The sequence below is a fragment of the Zea mays genome, chromosome 6 (genome assembly GCF_902167145.1).
Source record: "Zea mays cultivar B73 chromosome 6, Zm-B73-REFERENCE-NAM-5.0, whole genome shotgun sequence".
Taxonomy (NCBI): Eukaryota; Viridiplantae; Streptophyta; class Magnoliopsida; order Poales; family Poaceae; genus Zea; species Zea mays.
Window position 1 is genome coordinate 156,212,229 of NC_050101.1, and position 16,568 is coordinate 156,228,796.

Below are 16,568 nucleotides of genomic sequence, written 5' to 3' on the forward strand. Positions count from 1 at the left end.
CCTCCCCTAAATTTACTCGTTCCGCAACCGTTCCCCCTAAATATTCCCCTACATATCCCTCTACTCATTAAATATACATTTCCCTACAACTAACATAACTAACTTGTTTTTTCATTTTTATTCCTTTTTCAACACGTTGTCATTACTACATGAAACTTGGTTCACAAATTTTTTTAAATTATTACTCTTAATTAAGACATACTTAGTACACAATAAAATATTACAATATTTAATTGTAATCCATCTTACAAAATAGAGAGGTACAATAAATGAACCTCACCGGTATTCGGAATTGTTCCATTCATTTGTGCATGAACTTCTCTGAACCACACTTACTTTCGAAGACAAACCTTTCAGTCGTACGCTGCAAGGCACGACTATCTTACGATGCAAGACACCATTGCCTTTCATACGAAGCCACGGATGGCTTTCAACGGAAGCCATCTTCCCTCCCCCCCAACCTTTCCTCTCCCCTATATATATTCAATGAACCTCTACCATATTCTTCACCCATAGTACTCAGTGAATCAAGTTATCGAAAGTTCGTTATGTCTCCTAGCCATACGGAAGATGAGTTTGCTTCGAGTGATTCGAGTGATAGTGAGGATGAAACTCTTTTGCTTGTCAACCTACTAACCCTAAACATTGCGGCGCAGCACCTTCACCGCCGACGGTCCGGTCTACCCCGCCGTGTCATTCACAGAGATCATTTCGCTGGAGAAAACCTCATCCAACATCACTACTTCGCCGCTAACCCAGTGTATCCACCGCATGTGTTTCGTAGAAGGTGCGCACTTCATACATTAGTCTTATGTCATCATTTGTTCAAGTTTTGACAATTACGCAATACCATTTATATAGGTTCCGCATGAGTAGGCCTTTGTTTCTCCGCATCCTGCAAGGTCTTCAACAACACGATATTTACTTTACACAAAGAGTTGACGCAACTGGTATGCCCGGACTAGGACCATTACAAAAAGTATGTGCGGCCATGCGGATACTTGCTTATGGCTTACCTTCAGATGCGGTAGACGAGTATATTCAAATTGGGGAATCAACGGCTAGGGAATGCCTTCATCATTTTTGTCGCGCAATCATTGATTGTTTTAGTGCTTGGTATTTACGCACTCCAACTCAAGATGACATTAATCGCATCATGCATAATAGTGAGTCGCGGGGTTTTCCTGGCATGTTGGGATCCATCGATTGCATGCACTGGGAGTGGAGGAACTGTCCAACGGCATGGCGAGGTCAATTTTGTGGTAGAAATGGTAGGGCATCCATGATACTTGAAGCTGTTGCAACGTATGATCTATGGATTTGGCATGCATTTTTTGGCATGCCTGGGACAAACAATGACGTGAACGTGCTCCACCGTTCCCCCGTCTTTGACCCAATCACTACTGGTCGAATGCCCCCTGTCAATTACACAGTTAATGGTAATGCGTATAACTTCGGTTATTACCTCGCTGATGGTATTTACCCAAACTGGCCTACTTTTGTGAAAGCAATCCGACACCCATACGAGGAAAAGAAAGTCTACTTCACTCAGATGCAGGAAAGTTGCCGAAAGGATATTGAGCGTGCTTTTGGAGTACTTCAAGCCCGGTGGGCGGTGCTCCGTGGACCAGCTTATGGTTGGGATCGTAATCGTTTGACAGAGATAATGACGGCTTGCATCATCATGCATAACATGATCGTTGAAGACGAAGGCCCATTTGCTGCAAACATTGATTTCGGAGACAACTCTTCAAGGATTGATTCATCTCAAATAATAGCGGAAGGACGTGCCGAATGGGTTATTAACCACTTCGATCTACGTCGCCAAGATAGATCGTGCTCCCTTCAAAATGATCTTGTCGAGCACTTATGGAGTCGCCGTGGAAGTATGTAATACTAGAGTGTCGTAGCAGCTGAGTTCGTACTTACTATCACTACTTGTTATGTGTTCTCGTCTAAGTTTGTATTCGAATAAATAAGCTACGTTTCACAAATTTGCCAAACAGCCTTGTACATTTTAGTTCACATACTAAGTTTTATTGTACCACACACAACGGAACATAAGAAATCATGTTTTCTTGAACAATTTATAACATACCATTCGATTGTCAATAATATTGTTCAAACATTTATGACATCCAAGCTCATTATTGTCTAATACAACAGCAAACAACTTAAGAGACAGTGGTTCGACCAAACAAATACGGTTCCGCATATTACAAATTCGTAAACGAAGTAACCTAAAATTGTCTCAACAAGTGTGAATAGCACAGGCGCACAGCGTACACAACCTTTCATCATTGCTCAAAAGTAAATATGAACTGCTGCAATTTTTTTTTCTGTTCCTTCATGACAACCCAAACTTCAGGATCTACATCTTCTTCGTTTGTCGACAACAGCATCTGCAAACGTTGTTCTGCCGATTTGAGTTCTTCTAGTTTGAGTTCCCTTTGTCTTATGCTTAACTTTTGGGCTTCCAAGTCCAATCTCTTCTTTTGTATCTCCCTATCTTCTTCAGTGGTCTTTTCTTTTTTTCCCCCTTTTCAATGGACCTCTGTATTTGTTTCTCAGTAATTTCTTGTAATCGGCTTAAGTACTCCGGGGACGAAGATGAACCAGCTTTCTTTCTCTCAGCTTTACTGAAATCACGGCCATGGGGCCTTTTTCCTGAGAGTCCAGCGGATCCACTGTCAGTCTCCGGTGTTTGCACTGATGGACACCCCGACGAAGGTAATGATCTTGCATGTAATCCTCTAAAAGAGTGTCCTTGACATATGCTCTCCCATTTGGGTTCCCCCTTCAGTTGATGCCAGCAGTGCATATAATGAAATGGTTTGCCCTCCTCATGAGCGAACAATGTGGCTGCCTTCGATGTCTGCAAAGTTCGAATTCATTGTACAATTAGTTGCAGCAGAGACATATGTAGTTGATATAATCATCGTTTCATTAGTCGTACCTTATCGTCATCACTTAGACCACTTTGTTTTTCTCGTAGAACTCTCGCGTAGTATCCAGAGAATTTACTGACATCAGCCCTTATCTTGTCCCATCGGCTACTGAGTGCTCTGTTAAGTCGACAAGGAAATTCCCCCCTTTGTTCATTGTACCTTTTTTCAATTCTGGCCCAGAGACCCTCCCTCCTTTGCCCAGTATTCACAATGGGGTCACTACTTATTTGCAACCAAGTAGTACAAAGGAGTCTGTCTTCTGGGGCTGTAAAGTTTTGTTCCTTAGATTTCTTTTGTTTTTGAACTGGAGGTGCATTTTTCTCAGGACTATTGATGTCCTGAACACTGTGTTCAGCATCTGACTCCAAGTTTACAGGCATTTGTGGTATAGTATTAGAACCCTGCAACGGTGTACTTGATAGTGAAGGTGGATATGAATCCGTGTATGGACTCATTCCCACCGAGCCAAGAGGGTTCCTCACAAAATTCATGTAGTGATTCCAATATAGTGCAGATTGGGAAGCAGGGATCATGGTTGATTGGGAACTAGTGTTCCCTGCCTGAATTGGCGCCCACATTGTAGTTGGACCTTGACCAGGACTAGGAAAATTAATGTTTCCCATCATGTTGCAATCGACTGGATTCTGCTGCATGTAACCTGTTGGCCATAAGGGTGGTGGTGGAGGAAATTGCTGGGCATTTGACGGATTCGACATCGCCTGCGACGATGTCGCATTGCTGGCAGGGTCCATGCTAGGATATGTGGAGATGGCACACATTTAGTCTTTTGAAACACATTGTAGCCAATCGACAAATCGAGGTACGTTAAACTTAAGACAAAGCATATAAAGACACTCAAATAATAGAACCATAATTTCATCAACTTATTAAGGACTAGCATCAGAACATTTAAGAGTCATCACAGTTCGCAGACGACAACGTTCTGGACATCATACTAACTTAAGCGGACGAGGTAGCATGGAGAATTAGACATACATGACACGACTAGTTCGACAACATGACAACTACGAGAACCCCAGTAGTGGGTTGTTCAAAAGCAAATCCTGCTTGTACATCTCGAGTACAGTCAACTAATAAATATTCCAATAGCTATTACGAGTTGACCTATCTGAGTCGCTGAAGTACCACTCGTCACTCACATCCGGGCAGTAGAACTCCTCTTCGTCGACAGATGGTTCAGTAACTGTTGGAGGGGTCGAAGGAGATGTCGGTTGAACACTTATGTCATCCCCCTCGTACTTAGCAATTTCAGGAAAAGCTTGGACTTTTGCCTCTAAGGCATCTTGGTGAAGCAAATCAAGTTTTTCTTTCATGGCAAAGAGGGTTCTAGCTAATATCTCTTCGTCATGCATGTGGTCTAATGCATGATCTACTAATCCACGAAGGGATTTTGTGGCATCCTCGGCACAGTCGACAAGTACTTTAACCAAAGACTTCATGGTGTCTTCTTTCGAGGATGTCATTCGTAACTGTGCTGCAAAGAATAATAAATGAACAAACACTACGATTTCCTTATGAACCAAACAGGCGGAACGAATTCAGAACAGGCCTACATATTTATCAATGATGTTGCATGCAACAAGTAAAGATTTCAATTGTACTAGTCATATTCAACCATGGAACATAACATAATTATATTAGTATAAGACTGGAATTGTTATGACAGGTAAGGCCAACTTATGGGAATTAGGAATACCATAAATCTGACAAGTTCGATATATTGTTGTATCATGTGCTCATGGACTAGAAATAGAAGCAATGCACTCATTGTCCAGCACTAACAGATGTTTGATGTCAGTCTTGTATATAACAGTTAAGGAAATAAATAACAAACAATGCACTCCATGTAAGAAACAAACAATGCTTTAATGCGAGGGTTGAACAAAACATTGTAGGATACAAAAAACAAGGTATGTACTCCATGCAAGCACAAACATAATGAACATAATAAATAACTGTCTGCTCAAACCATATCTTGCAAAAGAAAACTTAATGTTAATGGGAAGATATGCACAATACTACAACACAATTAATTTAGGGTTATACACAATACTACAACAGAAATAAAGAAGTTGTTGTATGAATATAGAAACCTACTATATGAAGGTGGACAATTGTTTAGTTTCGTCCACTCGTATACAAGGGTGACAAACAAATTGGGGGGTAGTACAGCAACACAATGAGGGTTCCCATAGACCTCACACTATGAATGAACTTGAGGCATACTAAGTTCAGAAGTAATGCCCCCTCTGATTATGTCAATGAGAGTTTTAGAACGCATAATAAACAATGAACATTACACTGAGTTGGTTGAATTAACACATTGTTGGGCACCCAACTATTATCACTCTACTACATTTTATAAAAATGACCTGTTGTTGTGGACAGTGGTCATCCTAAATTAATTGGAGACGACTAGAGTTGAAGCCAGTATGCAAGCAACTTCGTAGTTTAGGGATTACAAATTTATGGCAGGTGAAAAACCTGACGCCCGAATTGTAAGCACAACCAAAATTAGTTGGACCAAGTTTGAAATACATTAACCGGGTCAGTACCTTAGAAGTGTGAAACCCTAATAGGCAGAGCAGATCCGCGGAAATGAGTGAACTGGGGATTCATCGGTTGTTTGCGGATGAAATATCTTACGGTTCAAAGGATAACTGGATTGCCGTATTAAAAAGATGTTGAAAGATGTGCGGAAGAGTAACATAATCATTACGGGTCCAAGGGCGTACCTCAAGATCCGAAGATTTGGGCGGTAATAAGACGATTCGAACTGCTGGATTGGGGATCCGATGCTGGAGTCGATGGTCGGACGGTGAAAGCAACCAAGTAGTGGCGACGAACCTGGAGGGAGCCGGATTTGCGCCCTCTTCGTCTTCGGTCTTGAACGGAGCACCTTGCTGACCACCTCGGCTTCGTCGTCCACAGCTCCGACGCGGACCGGCTCCCTAGCGCGCCCGAATCGCCGTCGCCTCGTCGCGAATCGCCGAAACGCAGTCGCCTCGAACAGGAGAGAAGACGACCGCGAAGCTTCCGGTCCGTGCCGCGGGCGGATTCTTCCGCGCGAAGAAGTGGAGGGGGAGTGCACAGTGACGCCCTGCATCTGGCGTGAGAGAGAAGAGGGCGGCGGCGAGGGGAGGCGGATAGCGGTGACCGCTGCGGCGGTAAGGGGTGAACAGTACCCCCTATAGCGTGCACAGTGATAGGGGAGGGGGTGCGAAGGGGGGAGCGCTGCAGATAGTCTCAAGTCCGCTTCCTGTGCTGGTCCGCCGTCGCTCTCTGTTCGCCGTCCGCCGTGCCGTCCATCCGCCCCGCTCCACGCAGCTTGGGAATAACGGATCGCCGCTCGCTATCCCTCGACCTCGGTAGAAAGTTCCAAACGACCACGACGTCCTCTTGGTCTCCCGCTGTCATCAGTCCGCAATTCCGCATTTCTATTGTCCTTTTTCCGTCGCATCCGTTTCGTCTCTTTGCTCGCATCTGGCCTCAAGCCCCTCAGGCCTCAGCTCACCACCACGAACCAACCGACAGAAAGAGGGACGAATGGCGAGCTCTCAGTGCTGCGATAACCCGCCGGCCCTGAACCCGGCCTGCGGGGAGGGCAAGGTCGTCGACAGCTTCGGCGGGCTCAAGGCCTACGTCGCCGGCCCCGAGGACTCCAAGGCCGCCGTCGTCCTCGTCGCCGACGTCTTCGGTATGTGCTTCGTTTTCCTTCGAATCTGCTTCCCCTCGAGATCTTTCGCTTGGGGTATGTATGACGCGTCTTACAAGTAAAAGCCTTTCTCCTCTTGCAGGATTCGAAGCGCCGATTATGAGGTATCACACTATCACTCCGTGTGACGGACTCCCCCCTGACCCCTTATGTTCTTTATCACCATCATCATTTTTTTTCACAAACGCCCTTGCATCGATAGATCTGTAGAATCACTAGGATTGATTGAGATGAATCGTGGTGGATTTTTAGGGGATATCTGATATCAATGACAGGTGATTATGTGCTGCTAGTCTAGATTGCTAGGAAAAACTGTATTATTTTGCTCGACTTCCTAGTTAAACACTGAATAGTGGTGAAACTTGTAATTTTTTTTGATCAGTTGCTTTATCCAATTCAGGGTCTATGCCAATGGGTGTTAGGCCATCTCCAGGAGACCGTGTAAAAGGTCGTGTAAAGTACTGTTTTGCACTGTAAATTGCACTTTCTGCATAGTTAAGTTTAAAATAGGGGTGAAATAGTGAGTCTGCTGGAGATAGTCTCATACTCTCTATTTTGAATGACTCTATTTTGAATGAGCACAAAGGGCGAGAAATGAGCTTCAATCAGCCTTCTCTATTTATAGATGAATTAGGGATATTTTTTAAGATTTTTATTGAACCTTTTGAAGTTAAAACAGTAAAAAATGGCTAGTTCTAAACTGCTAATACACGTGGTGCTGATGTGGGGGTGATATCGCCCCCTATCACCGGGCAATGGGAGAGCAGCCCTGCCCCCCGAAACCCATGTATTGGATCTTGGGAACATTCTTCCTGGGGGTGAAATAGTGAGTACTGCCCGGACGAACCAGCCTTAAACACCACCTCCTGCTAGTTCTGGAAGTTTGTTGCGACAAGATGGAAAGTTTTGTGAATCAGATCACAGTACAACAACTATTCACGGTTCACTACTACTCCTAAGTTCCAAATTGTAAGAGTAAGTTGTTTCAGTATTTCTAGATACATAGTATATCAATAGCCGTGTACCTAGAAAAGGCAGAATGACCTACAATTTGGAGTGGAGTAGTAAATAGCCTACCTATATAAGCTAAATATTACTTCATATATTACATGTGCATTCTTCCTGTGTGTTTTTGCAAATGGAACATTGAGTTATTATTCAAAAACTTTGGAACTGGACGACGTCTGCTCTTACTGTGTTGTATTTTTAGAATGGTTCCCAAGATCCAATACTGAAGTTTAATGATGATCTCTGGTCGTGTTCTCTTTAAACGCTACCAAATTTTATCATAATCACTAGTGTCTCCTGGAAACGTATTTTGATTGTATTTTCTTGTCTTATCTCATGAAGGAAGATAGCCGACAAGGTTGCTTCGTCAGGGTACTTTGTTGTGGTACCAGATTTGTTTCATGGGGATCCTTATGCACCTGAGAATGTTGAGAAGCCCTTTCCTGTGTGGATAAAGTCACATACTCCGGTTTGTTGTCCCCTGCCCCTTCCCTGAAATATTCTTGTAAATATTTGGCTGTACCTTGTTTCTATTCATGATGATTCATATCGATCAGATGGATAGACCTAGTGCCGGTGGCTCCCATATGAGTGGGGTTTGGGTAAGGAATAACCAAGGCAAACCTTCTCCCTGCATTTTTGCAGAGAGGTTGCGTCGAACCCAGGATTTTTGGCTTAGTGGAAAGACTTTTCACCACTGCGCTAGGCCTGTCCTTCTCATGGTTCAGATCAGATGAGAAATAAAAATTAAGGAGATAATGAAGAAGTTATTAGGTGGTTGAAGAATGTTTTAAACTCCTAACTGTCAATATCCAGATGACGCTAAACATGATCTTCTAACAGGATGCATTATATTGGCAGTCAAACTACTGTCTGTAAATGTTACTGCCAAGTAACAATATATCTGATGAGTATGATCCTTCTCATTTAAACTGGACTAAAAGTAGAATTCCGTACCTGCATACATACTGTTCACTGACAGTATGTTCTTTATGGTGCCATGATTTTACATCTCTGGTTCCAAATCTGAATTTCTTATAGTTAGTGTATTTGTGCGCCTGCGTGATAAATGATGATATGAGACAAGCTATATTGCAATAGTTAAGAAGGCTATTCTAAGCACGTTTGTACTTTGGTATTCTTATTTTCTCTTAGGTCCCGTTTGTTTCGTTAGAATTGAATTCCATTTTAATAATTATAATTTAGACAAAACTAATTAAGTTCATATATTTATATATGTAATATATTTGTATATTATCCTAAATCATATGAGAGAGATAGTTATATACTACATTTATGTTATAGCGAAGCAAGTAGAAGAGTGCGCTATAAATGTACATCGAAAAAATAGCATGTAAATCTATAAAATCAATTTCCAGCTCTCACCCTATGAATTTGAGATAGGTTTAAATGATAACTTTGGAAAGTGGTGAATGTCACATTCTAAAAAAGTAGCCTATTCCATTAGTAAGATTCCAATTCCTCAAAATGAAAGGAAACAAACGGGACCTTAATCTATTTCTTGTAAAAGCATGGATTGGGTTGGAATTGTCACCATGGTTCTAAAAAAACTAATTGCACTTACATTTATTGTCTATTAAATCTCAAATGGACCCCTAGTGTCTTGTTTAGGGCCTGGGCATCCAATAAAACTCTCGACACTCTAGGCGGTGCACATAGACACAAGACAGTGTTTAAGTGGCGCGGAAACACGAAAAAGCGTCTGCCTGGCTGGCTTGGTGAGCTATGTGTGACTGCAGGAAAAATATCTGAAACAGGAAGAGACGCAGAAATAGGAAATGCAGCGATAAAAATTGCAAGTCCCTTCAACACTTCTTTCATTCTTTGGAAGTTTGTAAGATTGAAATCAAAATTGCATGAATATGTTATAATTTCTTCTAAGATCGAAGTTGGACATCTAATCTGGGCCATATGTGTTGCCAGAAAAAAAAAATCAAAACAAATAAAAAAGCACAAACACTTATCATGTTTAATCCATCTAGGTGCTAGGAAGTGGCCTGGCAGCCTAGCATCTTTTGGAACCTTGATCGTCACACATTGTTTCCTCCCTTTATTTTGCTGAACAAATTTCGTCAACAGACAAAGGTTTTTTTTTTCTAGGAAAAAGGGTTTGAAGAGACAAAACAAGTTATTGGGGCTCTAAAGGAGAAGGGAGTGTCTGCTGTTGGAGCTGCAGGGTATTGCTGGGGTGGTAAGTTACATTTTCCATTGTACCTGTGGTCCTGTAGCCGTCATCTTATCATCTAAAGTTTTGGTCCGCTGAGCATTACTTTTCCTCTCACATTCTCAGCAAAGGTTGTTGTGGAGTTGGCAAAAGCTCATGAGATCCAGGCTGCTGTGCTGTTGCACCCTTCTTTTGTTACCGTTGACGATATCAAAGGTCCAGCCTCTTTCTCGTGAATTCTGGAGATGCTCAAACATTGTTCTGCTACAAATGATTCATTTGTTAATTCTACTATTTTCTAATACAACATCAGAGGTCAAGTGCGCAATTTCTATCCTCGGAGCTGAGATTGACAAAATGTCCCCACCGGAGCTAATCAAGCAGTTCGAGCAGGTCCTTTCTTTGAACTCAGGGGTAAGTTCTTGTTTTCAACAACTTAAACCTCAAGCTAGATCATTTGCTTGAGTTATAGAATCAGCTAAAAACAGTATTTTTCTAGTGCCAAATGCGGACGTTTCTTTGTCAATTTTCATTGAATACGTGCATGCCCCGTTTTTGCGGAGCTTCTGATCTTGAATTGTTTTTTCCTCTCCTGGTCCACAGGTTGGCCACTTCGTCAAGATCTTCCCTGGTGTGGCGCATGGATGGAGCGTGAGATACAACCACGACGACGCAGCTGCCGTGAAGAGTGCTGAGGAAGCCTTTGCGGACATGCTCGACTGGTTCAACAAGAATCTGAAATAAACTCTGCAATTGCATCCTGCCTTGTAATAATGCGTGTTCCAGTGCCCTGGGATCGAATCTGCTGTGTTTGGGCTTTTGCATGGTCAGGCTATTCAGAGTTGTCATGGACTTAGGGTTGTGTTAGTAGATTGGTTGCGCTGAATCTATAATAAAAACGAGGTAAACTAGGACAATGATGATGTGGCCGTGTGTATTTAATGTATTCTGTTCACAATTATGTTTCGTGCTCTTTTTTTTTACTCCAATTCTCTCCTACCATTTTTTTTGACCTGGGATATTTGAGTTTATTTACATCAATCACCCTCTATTTCGCTCCTACCACTTTCTATTTCACTTCTCACTCTTATTTTACACCACCAAACTATTGTCTTTCTTGGACTCAGACTTTGATGGCCAAAGATGAGATACTCGATATGCTGCATCATACTATGATGGATACGACGATGAAGCTTACCTCCGAGTCTTCAACAAGAAGGAGATGAAAGACACACTATTGAAGCTATATCGACTGGGATCGTGAAGTCGCTCATGATCAGTTGATGCAAGCCTATTTCAATGACCCATCAACCTAGTACTGGGAATTGGGCCGGGCCGGAGTCCATCGTGCTTCGTGCCAAACGGGTTTGAGCCAACAAAGCCCAAAAGATTTTTGGGTCGTGCCGTGCCAGCTCGAAGTATAAAAACAGTGGCCCAGCCCGGCCCTCAACCACGTCGTGCCTTATTTGGGCCGTGCCGGCTCAAGCCCGGCCCGTATATTTGACCACATAAAATCAAAATATTACAACTATCCGTATCCATGAAAAAAATATGTTTCATGAAACCATTTCAAACTTAACTTTATCACTAATTAATAATTAAAAATGATTTTAAGTTTAACAATATACTAGAAAAATGATATATATCATTTAAAATATTAAAAAAAATATTTATATGATAAATAAATAAATATATCAACCTTATATTTCTAGTGATATCTAATAATAAAATTCAATAGGTTTCATAAACATTCAATTATAACTCTCAACTTTATCTATATAGTGAACACATCTCAACGAAGTTCCATAAACATTCAACTATAACTATCCACTTTACAATATATAGATAAATTTCTTCATGTTTTCATTTAAGTTTTGGTACACACATTTATATAGGACATTCATTCATTTTAGATCGGAAAATTTGTTTTTCTTGGTACATTTACTATTTTATATCAATTCTAATTTACTTGTATTTGTACAAATGTCACTTATTAAATATCGCGTGTTGTTTTTTATCTTTTGTTACATGCTTCGATAGTTTAAAAATATTGTTTATATAGTTTTGTTGACTTGGATATGAAGGATCACGAGAAATCAATTTTAATTTTAATTTATTTTAACTATCTATTGACTATCTATAAACTTGTACTTAAATAAAAATCCACATATACATATGTTAAAATTTAGGGTATGCCGTTTGAGTTGAATTGAGTAAATATTCGAATAAGAATTCAAATTCGACTATCCGTTTTGTATTCGTATCCGAAGATATTTGAATTCGTATTCCAATTCGGACTAAAATATGGTAAACCGTGACATTCGAATTCGTATCTATGCATATTCGATCCGTTTCTACCCCTACTCATAGGAAGGTTATTTGGACCGATCACCAGATACAAATACTGATCAGATTAACAGAGTATATCCCTAAATATATTTAGGAATCCTTATTCTATCTTTAAATATAGATTACCCTTATCATTCGGGTTTTGCCTTGTTTATATGGATATTGTTCTTATCTTCTAATCTGATAAGGTATTTGTCATACTTATCTTACTAGTACTTCCTTACAGTTAAAATGTACAGATGACATGTGAGCTGAGTCCATGTGCATCTCGGTTGAGCCTATAGACCCACCTGTCATGTGGTCTCGTTTGTTGAATATATTTTAGATACCGGTATATATCTTTAATAGTAACCCTGTAGATCTTATTTGACTTAGTTATATATTGGCTCGGCAGATTAGACTCTTGTCTTGATTCTTGCTTGAGAAGATTTATCTTTGTTTTTTTCGAGTTGTTCCCACTCAGACCAAGTCCTAAACTTTGTCATGTAGCCCCCGAATCCATGAAATCAGTATTTCAATGTTTAGGACTCGGTGAAGCCTTCGGACTAGCACTTCTGACTATAAATAGAGTCGTCCCATGGCCATGGCCATGCCCATTAGGCTTCTATGGATCATCTGTTTTCTAGCACATACTCCCTCCGGTACTTAAAAAAAATCGTCTTAAACAAGGTTTAAGTCAAACATATAAAATTTTGGCTACTAATAACAATTTTATTATTTATTTTAAAATCTAATATTCTTATATATAAATTTATCTTAAAAAGTACTTTTGAAAAAATATATAAATATATTAAGAATTTGCAAAAAGTACTTTGCGACTATCGCTTCATCTTCCAAAGCTGTTGTGAACCCTAAATTTTATTCGCCACCGCCATATCTAAAATTTGCAGCCATGGCCGCCTCACATACGTCCACACGAATTTAAAGCCTCCGTGATCGAGTCTAAAGACGTGAATACCTTGATGGTGATTTGTTTTCTACAGGAGAAGAATCTCATCCAATAAAAAATCTCAGACAAGGAATCTTTCTGATACAGAGTGCCGAATATTTTTTTTTTGCTTTTTAACCATTTTTGTGACAAAAAATTACACTTAGACCCCTGCAATACTTATTTCCCGTTTTGGACCCGATACTCGGCGCAATAGCCTACGGCGATGAGGTAACACAGCTCGGCGCCATAGCCTATGACGCCGAGCTCTGACGTGGCGCTGGTGGCTCCCGGCGACTAGGGCTGACGTGGCGCCAACGCGGCCTCGTAGCTCGGCGCCACAGATCTTGGCGCCGAGCTACGGAGGCCTATAAAATGGCTGTGCTGCTGGCCGAGAAGAGCGCATCTCCTCTCAATTCAAAACTTCGTCAAAGTTGCTCTATTCAAAGTTTCGAGTTGGAATACTTCGTAGACCAAAGTATGGTGTCTCACTGATTCGTTTTGTATATTGGGTTGTAATTTTTCGATTATTAGTTTCCATTGTTGCTCCTAGAATATATAGTATAATTAATAGGATGTCGATTTGATAGTTTATGAAATCCGATTATAAAGTCTATTAGGTACATGTGTTAATTATAATCATTTCTTAGATGAAAAACATGTATCGGAGGCGTTGTGGCAGAAGAGAGGTCGTCCTCGAAAGTTATATCCGGACGTATCTAGTAAGGATGTTCATGTTCCTCCTGAACTTACTGTGCCTAACTGTGACTGTGGCAGACTGGCTTGGGTATGTCAATCCAAACATCCAGACACGGCTGCTTGCTGCTTCTACCTTTGTGGCGGTTTTAACGTACTTGCTTATGACTTGTGACTTAATATTGTTTACTAGATGTGTAATAATGCTTCATTCCATTGTTTTAGGAGCACCTGAGGTGTTTCTTTTTCCAGTTGATCGACGGTCCTGATAAATTTGACCTTCGATATCTTCTTTTCGCTAATTGATTATGTGGAAGGACTAGTCATGAGCGTTTTAAGCGTTGGGTACCTCCTCCCCCGAATCCTCCACCAATGAGGCAATGACGGATGCAGAGAAGGAGGTAGCAACAGAAAGAATAATGGACTTGCCGCCTCGATGCGATTGTGGAGATCGTGCTGTCATCGACGAAGACACTGCGAAGCACTTCGTGTGTCCGAATATTGATTATGTGAGCCCATAACAAATGTCTAAACTTTTGTTATTTTTTGCAAAAAATTACCAATTTATTCTCCTGCAGCCATACGGGTGGCGTAAGTTGAAAGGGAATTAGGCTTACACCTAGTTCCTAAATAGTTTTGGTGGTTGAATCGCCCAACACAAACAATTGGACTAACTAGTTTGCTCTAAATTATATGTTCTACAGGTGCCAAAAGTTCATCTATAACTATACTAAATCGACTGTCCGGAATACCGTAGATTATTCCGGACAGGAGAAGCTCTTTGGAAAAACAGGCCAAGCGCGGACCGTCCGGGCCCTTGCGGCGGACCGTCCGCAACACTAGAATGACTCTCGGACAGAACCAATGCAAAAATACAAGTTTCCATTACGGACTGTCCGGAGGAAAAGCAAAGACCGTCCGAGCCCTCGCGCGGACCGTCCGGCTTCAGGCGCGGACCGTCCGGTCGGTAAGAAACCGAAAAACCCGAAGGTAACGGGTTCGGAGAAATGAATTATAGGGGGCCTCGCGGACCGTCCGGGGTGCACGACCGGACCGTCCGCGACTGGCTCTGTCTGACATCTGACGACGCATTAAATGCAATATAGCCGTTGATATAGCCGTTACTGCTGACCGTTGCGTTTTCAGCCGTTGATCAACAGGGGCGGACCGTCCGGACCTGGCTCGCGAACCGTCCGCGCTCAGCAGAATGGTGCAACGGCTAGGAAGTGGTTGGTGGCTATAAATACAACCCCAACCACCTCCATTCAAGACATCCAAGCATTCCAACCTTCAACATTCAATACAAGAGCTAGCAATCCATTCCAAGACACATTCAAAGCCTCCATCTCTCCAAGTTTCACAATTGAGAAAAGAGATCATTAGTGATTAGTGGCTTGAGAGAGAAAGTGATCCGTGTGTTATTTGTCGCTCTTGTTGCTTGGCTTTTTAATCGTGCTTTCTTGATTCTTTCATTGCGATCAAACTCAATTGTAATTGAGGCAAGAGACACCAATCTTGTGGTGATCCTTGTAGGAACTTTGTGTTCCAAGTGATTGAGAAGAGAAAGCTCACTCGATCCGAGGGATCGTTTGAGAGAGGGAAGGGTTGAAAGAGACCCGGCCTTTGTGGCCTCCTCAACGGGGAGTAGGTTTGCAAGAACCGAACCTCGGTAAAACAAATCCATGTGTCACACTCGTTATTTGATTGCGATTTGTTTTCCACCCTCTCTCTCTCGCGGACTCGTTTATATTTCTAACGCTAACCCGGCTTGTAGTTGTGATTACTTTTGAGAATTTCAGTTTCGCCCTATTCACCCCCCCTCTAGGCGACTATCAATTGGTATCAAAGCCCGGTGCTTCATTAGAGCCTAACCGCTCGAAGTGATGTCGGGAGATCACGCCAAGAAGGAGATGGAGACCGGCGAAAAGCCCACTACAAGCCACGGGAGCACTTCATCGGAAGAGTCCCGCACCAACAGGAGGGAGAAGAAAAAGAGCTCCTCCAACAAAGGGAAGGAGAAGAAATCTTCTTCTCACCACAAAGAGAAGAAGGAAAAATCTTCTTCCCACAAGCCGCATCGGAGTGGGGACAAGCAAAAGAGGATGAGGAAAGTGGTCTACTACGAGACCGACACTTCATCAACATCGACCTCCGGCTCCGATGCGCCCTCCGTAACTTCTAAACGCCAAGAGCATAAGAAGTTTAGTAAGATCCCCCTACACTATCCTCACATTTCTAAACATGCACCTTTACTTTCCGTCCCATTAGGCAAACCACCAACTTTTGATGGTGAAGATTATGCTAGGTGGAGTGATTTAATGCGATTTCATCTAACCTCACTCCACAAAAGTATATGGGATGTTGTTGAGTTTTGTGCACAGGTACCATCGGTAGGGGATAAAGACTATGATGAGGATGAGGTGGCCCAAATCGAGCACTTCAACTCTCAAGCGACAACAATACTCCTCGCCTCACTAAGTAGAGAGGAGTATAACAAAGTACAAGGGTTGAAGAGTGCCAAGGAGGTTTGGGATATGCTCAAAACCGCGCACGAGGGAGACGAGCTCACCAAGATCACCAAGCGGGAAACGATCGAGGGGGAGCTCGGTCGGTTCCGGCTTCGCAAAGGGGAGGAGCCACAACACATGTACAACCGGCTCAAGACCCTGGTGAACCAAGTGCGCAACCTCAGGAGCGTAAAGTGGGATGACCATGAAG

The 16,568-nt window shown here is 42.1% G+C and overlaps 3 protein-coding genes across 3 annotated transcripts; 2 read left to right on the forward strand and 1 right to left on the reverse strand.

Moving 5' to 3' along the window:
- Window positions 1-458: 458 nt before the first annotated feature.
- On the forward strand, window positions 459-5,486 carry LOC103630335 (protein ALP1-like). The gene is made up of 2 exons (XM_008651398.3): window positions 459-787; window positions 862-5,486. Exons 1-2 carry the CDS (start codon window positions 549-551, stop codon window positions 1,892-1,894), a joined length of 1,272 nt encoding a protein of 423 aa, XP_008649620.1. The 5' UTR covers window positions 459-548; the 3' UTR covers window positions 1,895-5,486.
- Window positions 2,453-6,093, reverse strand: LOC103631514 (uncharacterized). Its single transcript, XM_008652407.3, has 2 exons — window positions 2,957-6,093; window positions 2,453-2,875 (listed from the first exon to the last, which is right to left on the reverse strand). Exons 1-2 carry the CDS (start codon window positions 3,725-3,727, stop codon window positions 2,462-2,464), a joined length of 1,185 nt encoding a protein of 394 aa, XP_008650629.1. The 5' UTR covers window positions 3,728-6,093; the 3' UTR covers window positions 2,453-2,461.
- Window positions 6,094-6,182: 89 nt separating this feature from the next.
- On the forward strand, window positions 6,183-10,833 carry LOC100272558 (alpha/beta-Hydrolases superfamily protein). Its single transcript, NM_001147025.1, has 7 exons — window positions 6,183-6,666; window positions 6,767-6,788; window positions 8,035-8,161; window positions 9,814-9,904; window positions 10,004-10,093; window positions 10,191-10,291; window positions 10,481-10,833. The coding sequence occupies exons 1-7, from the start codon at window positions 6,516-6,518 to the stop codon at window positions 10,619-10,621; spliced, it is 723 nt and encodes a 240-aa protein (NP_001140497.1). The 5' UTR covers window positions 6,183-6,515; the 3' UTR covers window positions 10,622-10,833.
- Window positions 10,834-16,568: the final 5,735 nt, after the last annotated feature.

Bases quoted from the DNA above. Each gene is read 5' to 3' on its own strand.
- LOC103630335 (XM_008651398.3), top strand. From the start codon at position 549: ATGTCTCCTAGCCATACGGAAGATGAGTTTGCTTCGAGTGATTCGAGT. The intron at 788-861 runs GTGCGCACTTCA...CCATTTATATAG, and splicing joins CCGCATGTGTTTCGTAGAAG to GTTCCGCATGAGTAGGCCTT.
- LOC103631514 (XM_008652407.3), bottom strand. From the start codon at position 3,727: ATGTGTGCCATCTCCACATATCCTAGCATGGACCCTGCCAGCAATGCG. The intron at 2,876-2,956 runs GTACGACTAATG...CGAACTTTGCAG, and splicing joins GTCTAAGTGATGACGATAAG to ACATCGAAGGCAGCCACATT.
- LOC100272558 (NM_001147025.1), top strand. From the start codon at position 6,516: ATGGCGAGCTCTCAGTGCTGCGATAACCCGCCGGCCCTGAACCCGGCC. The intron at 9,905-10,003 runs GTAAGTTACATT...TCACATTCTCAG, and splicing joins TGCAGGGTATTGCTGGGGTG to CAAAGGTTGTTGTGGAGTTG. The intron at 10,292-10,480 runs GTAAGTTCTTGT...CCTGGTCCACAG, and splicing joins TCCTTTCTTTGAACTCAGGG to GTTGGCCACTTCGTCAAGAT.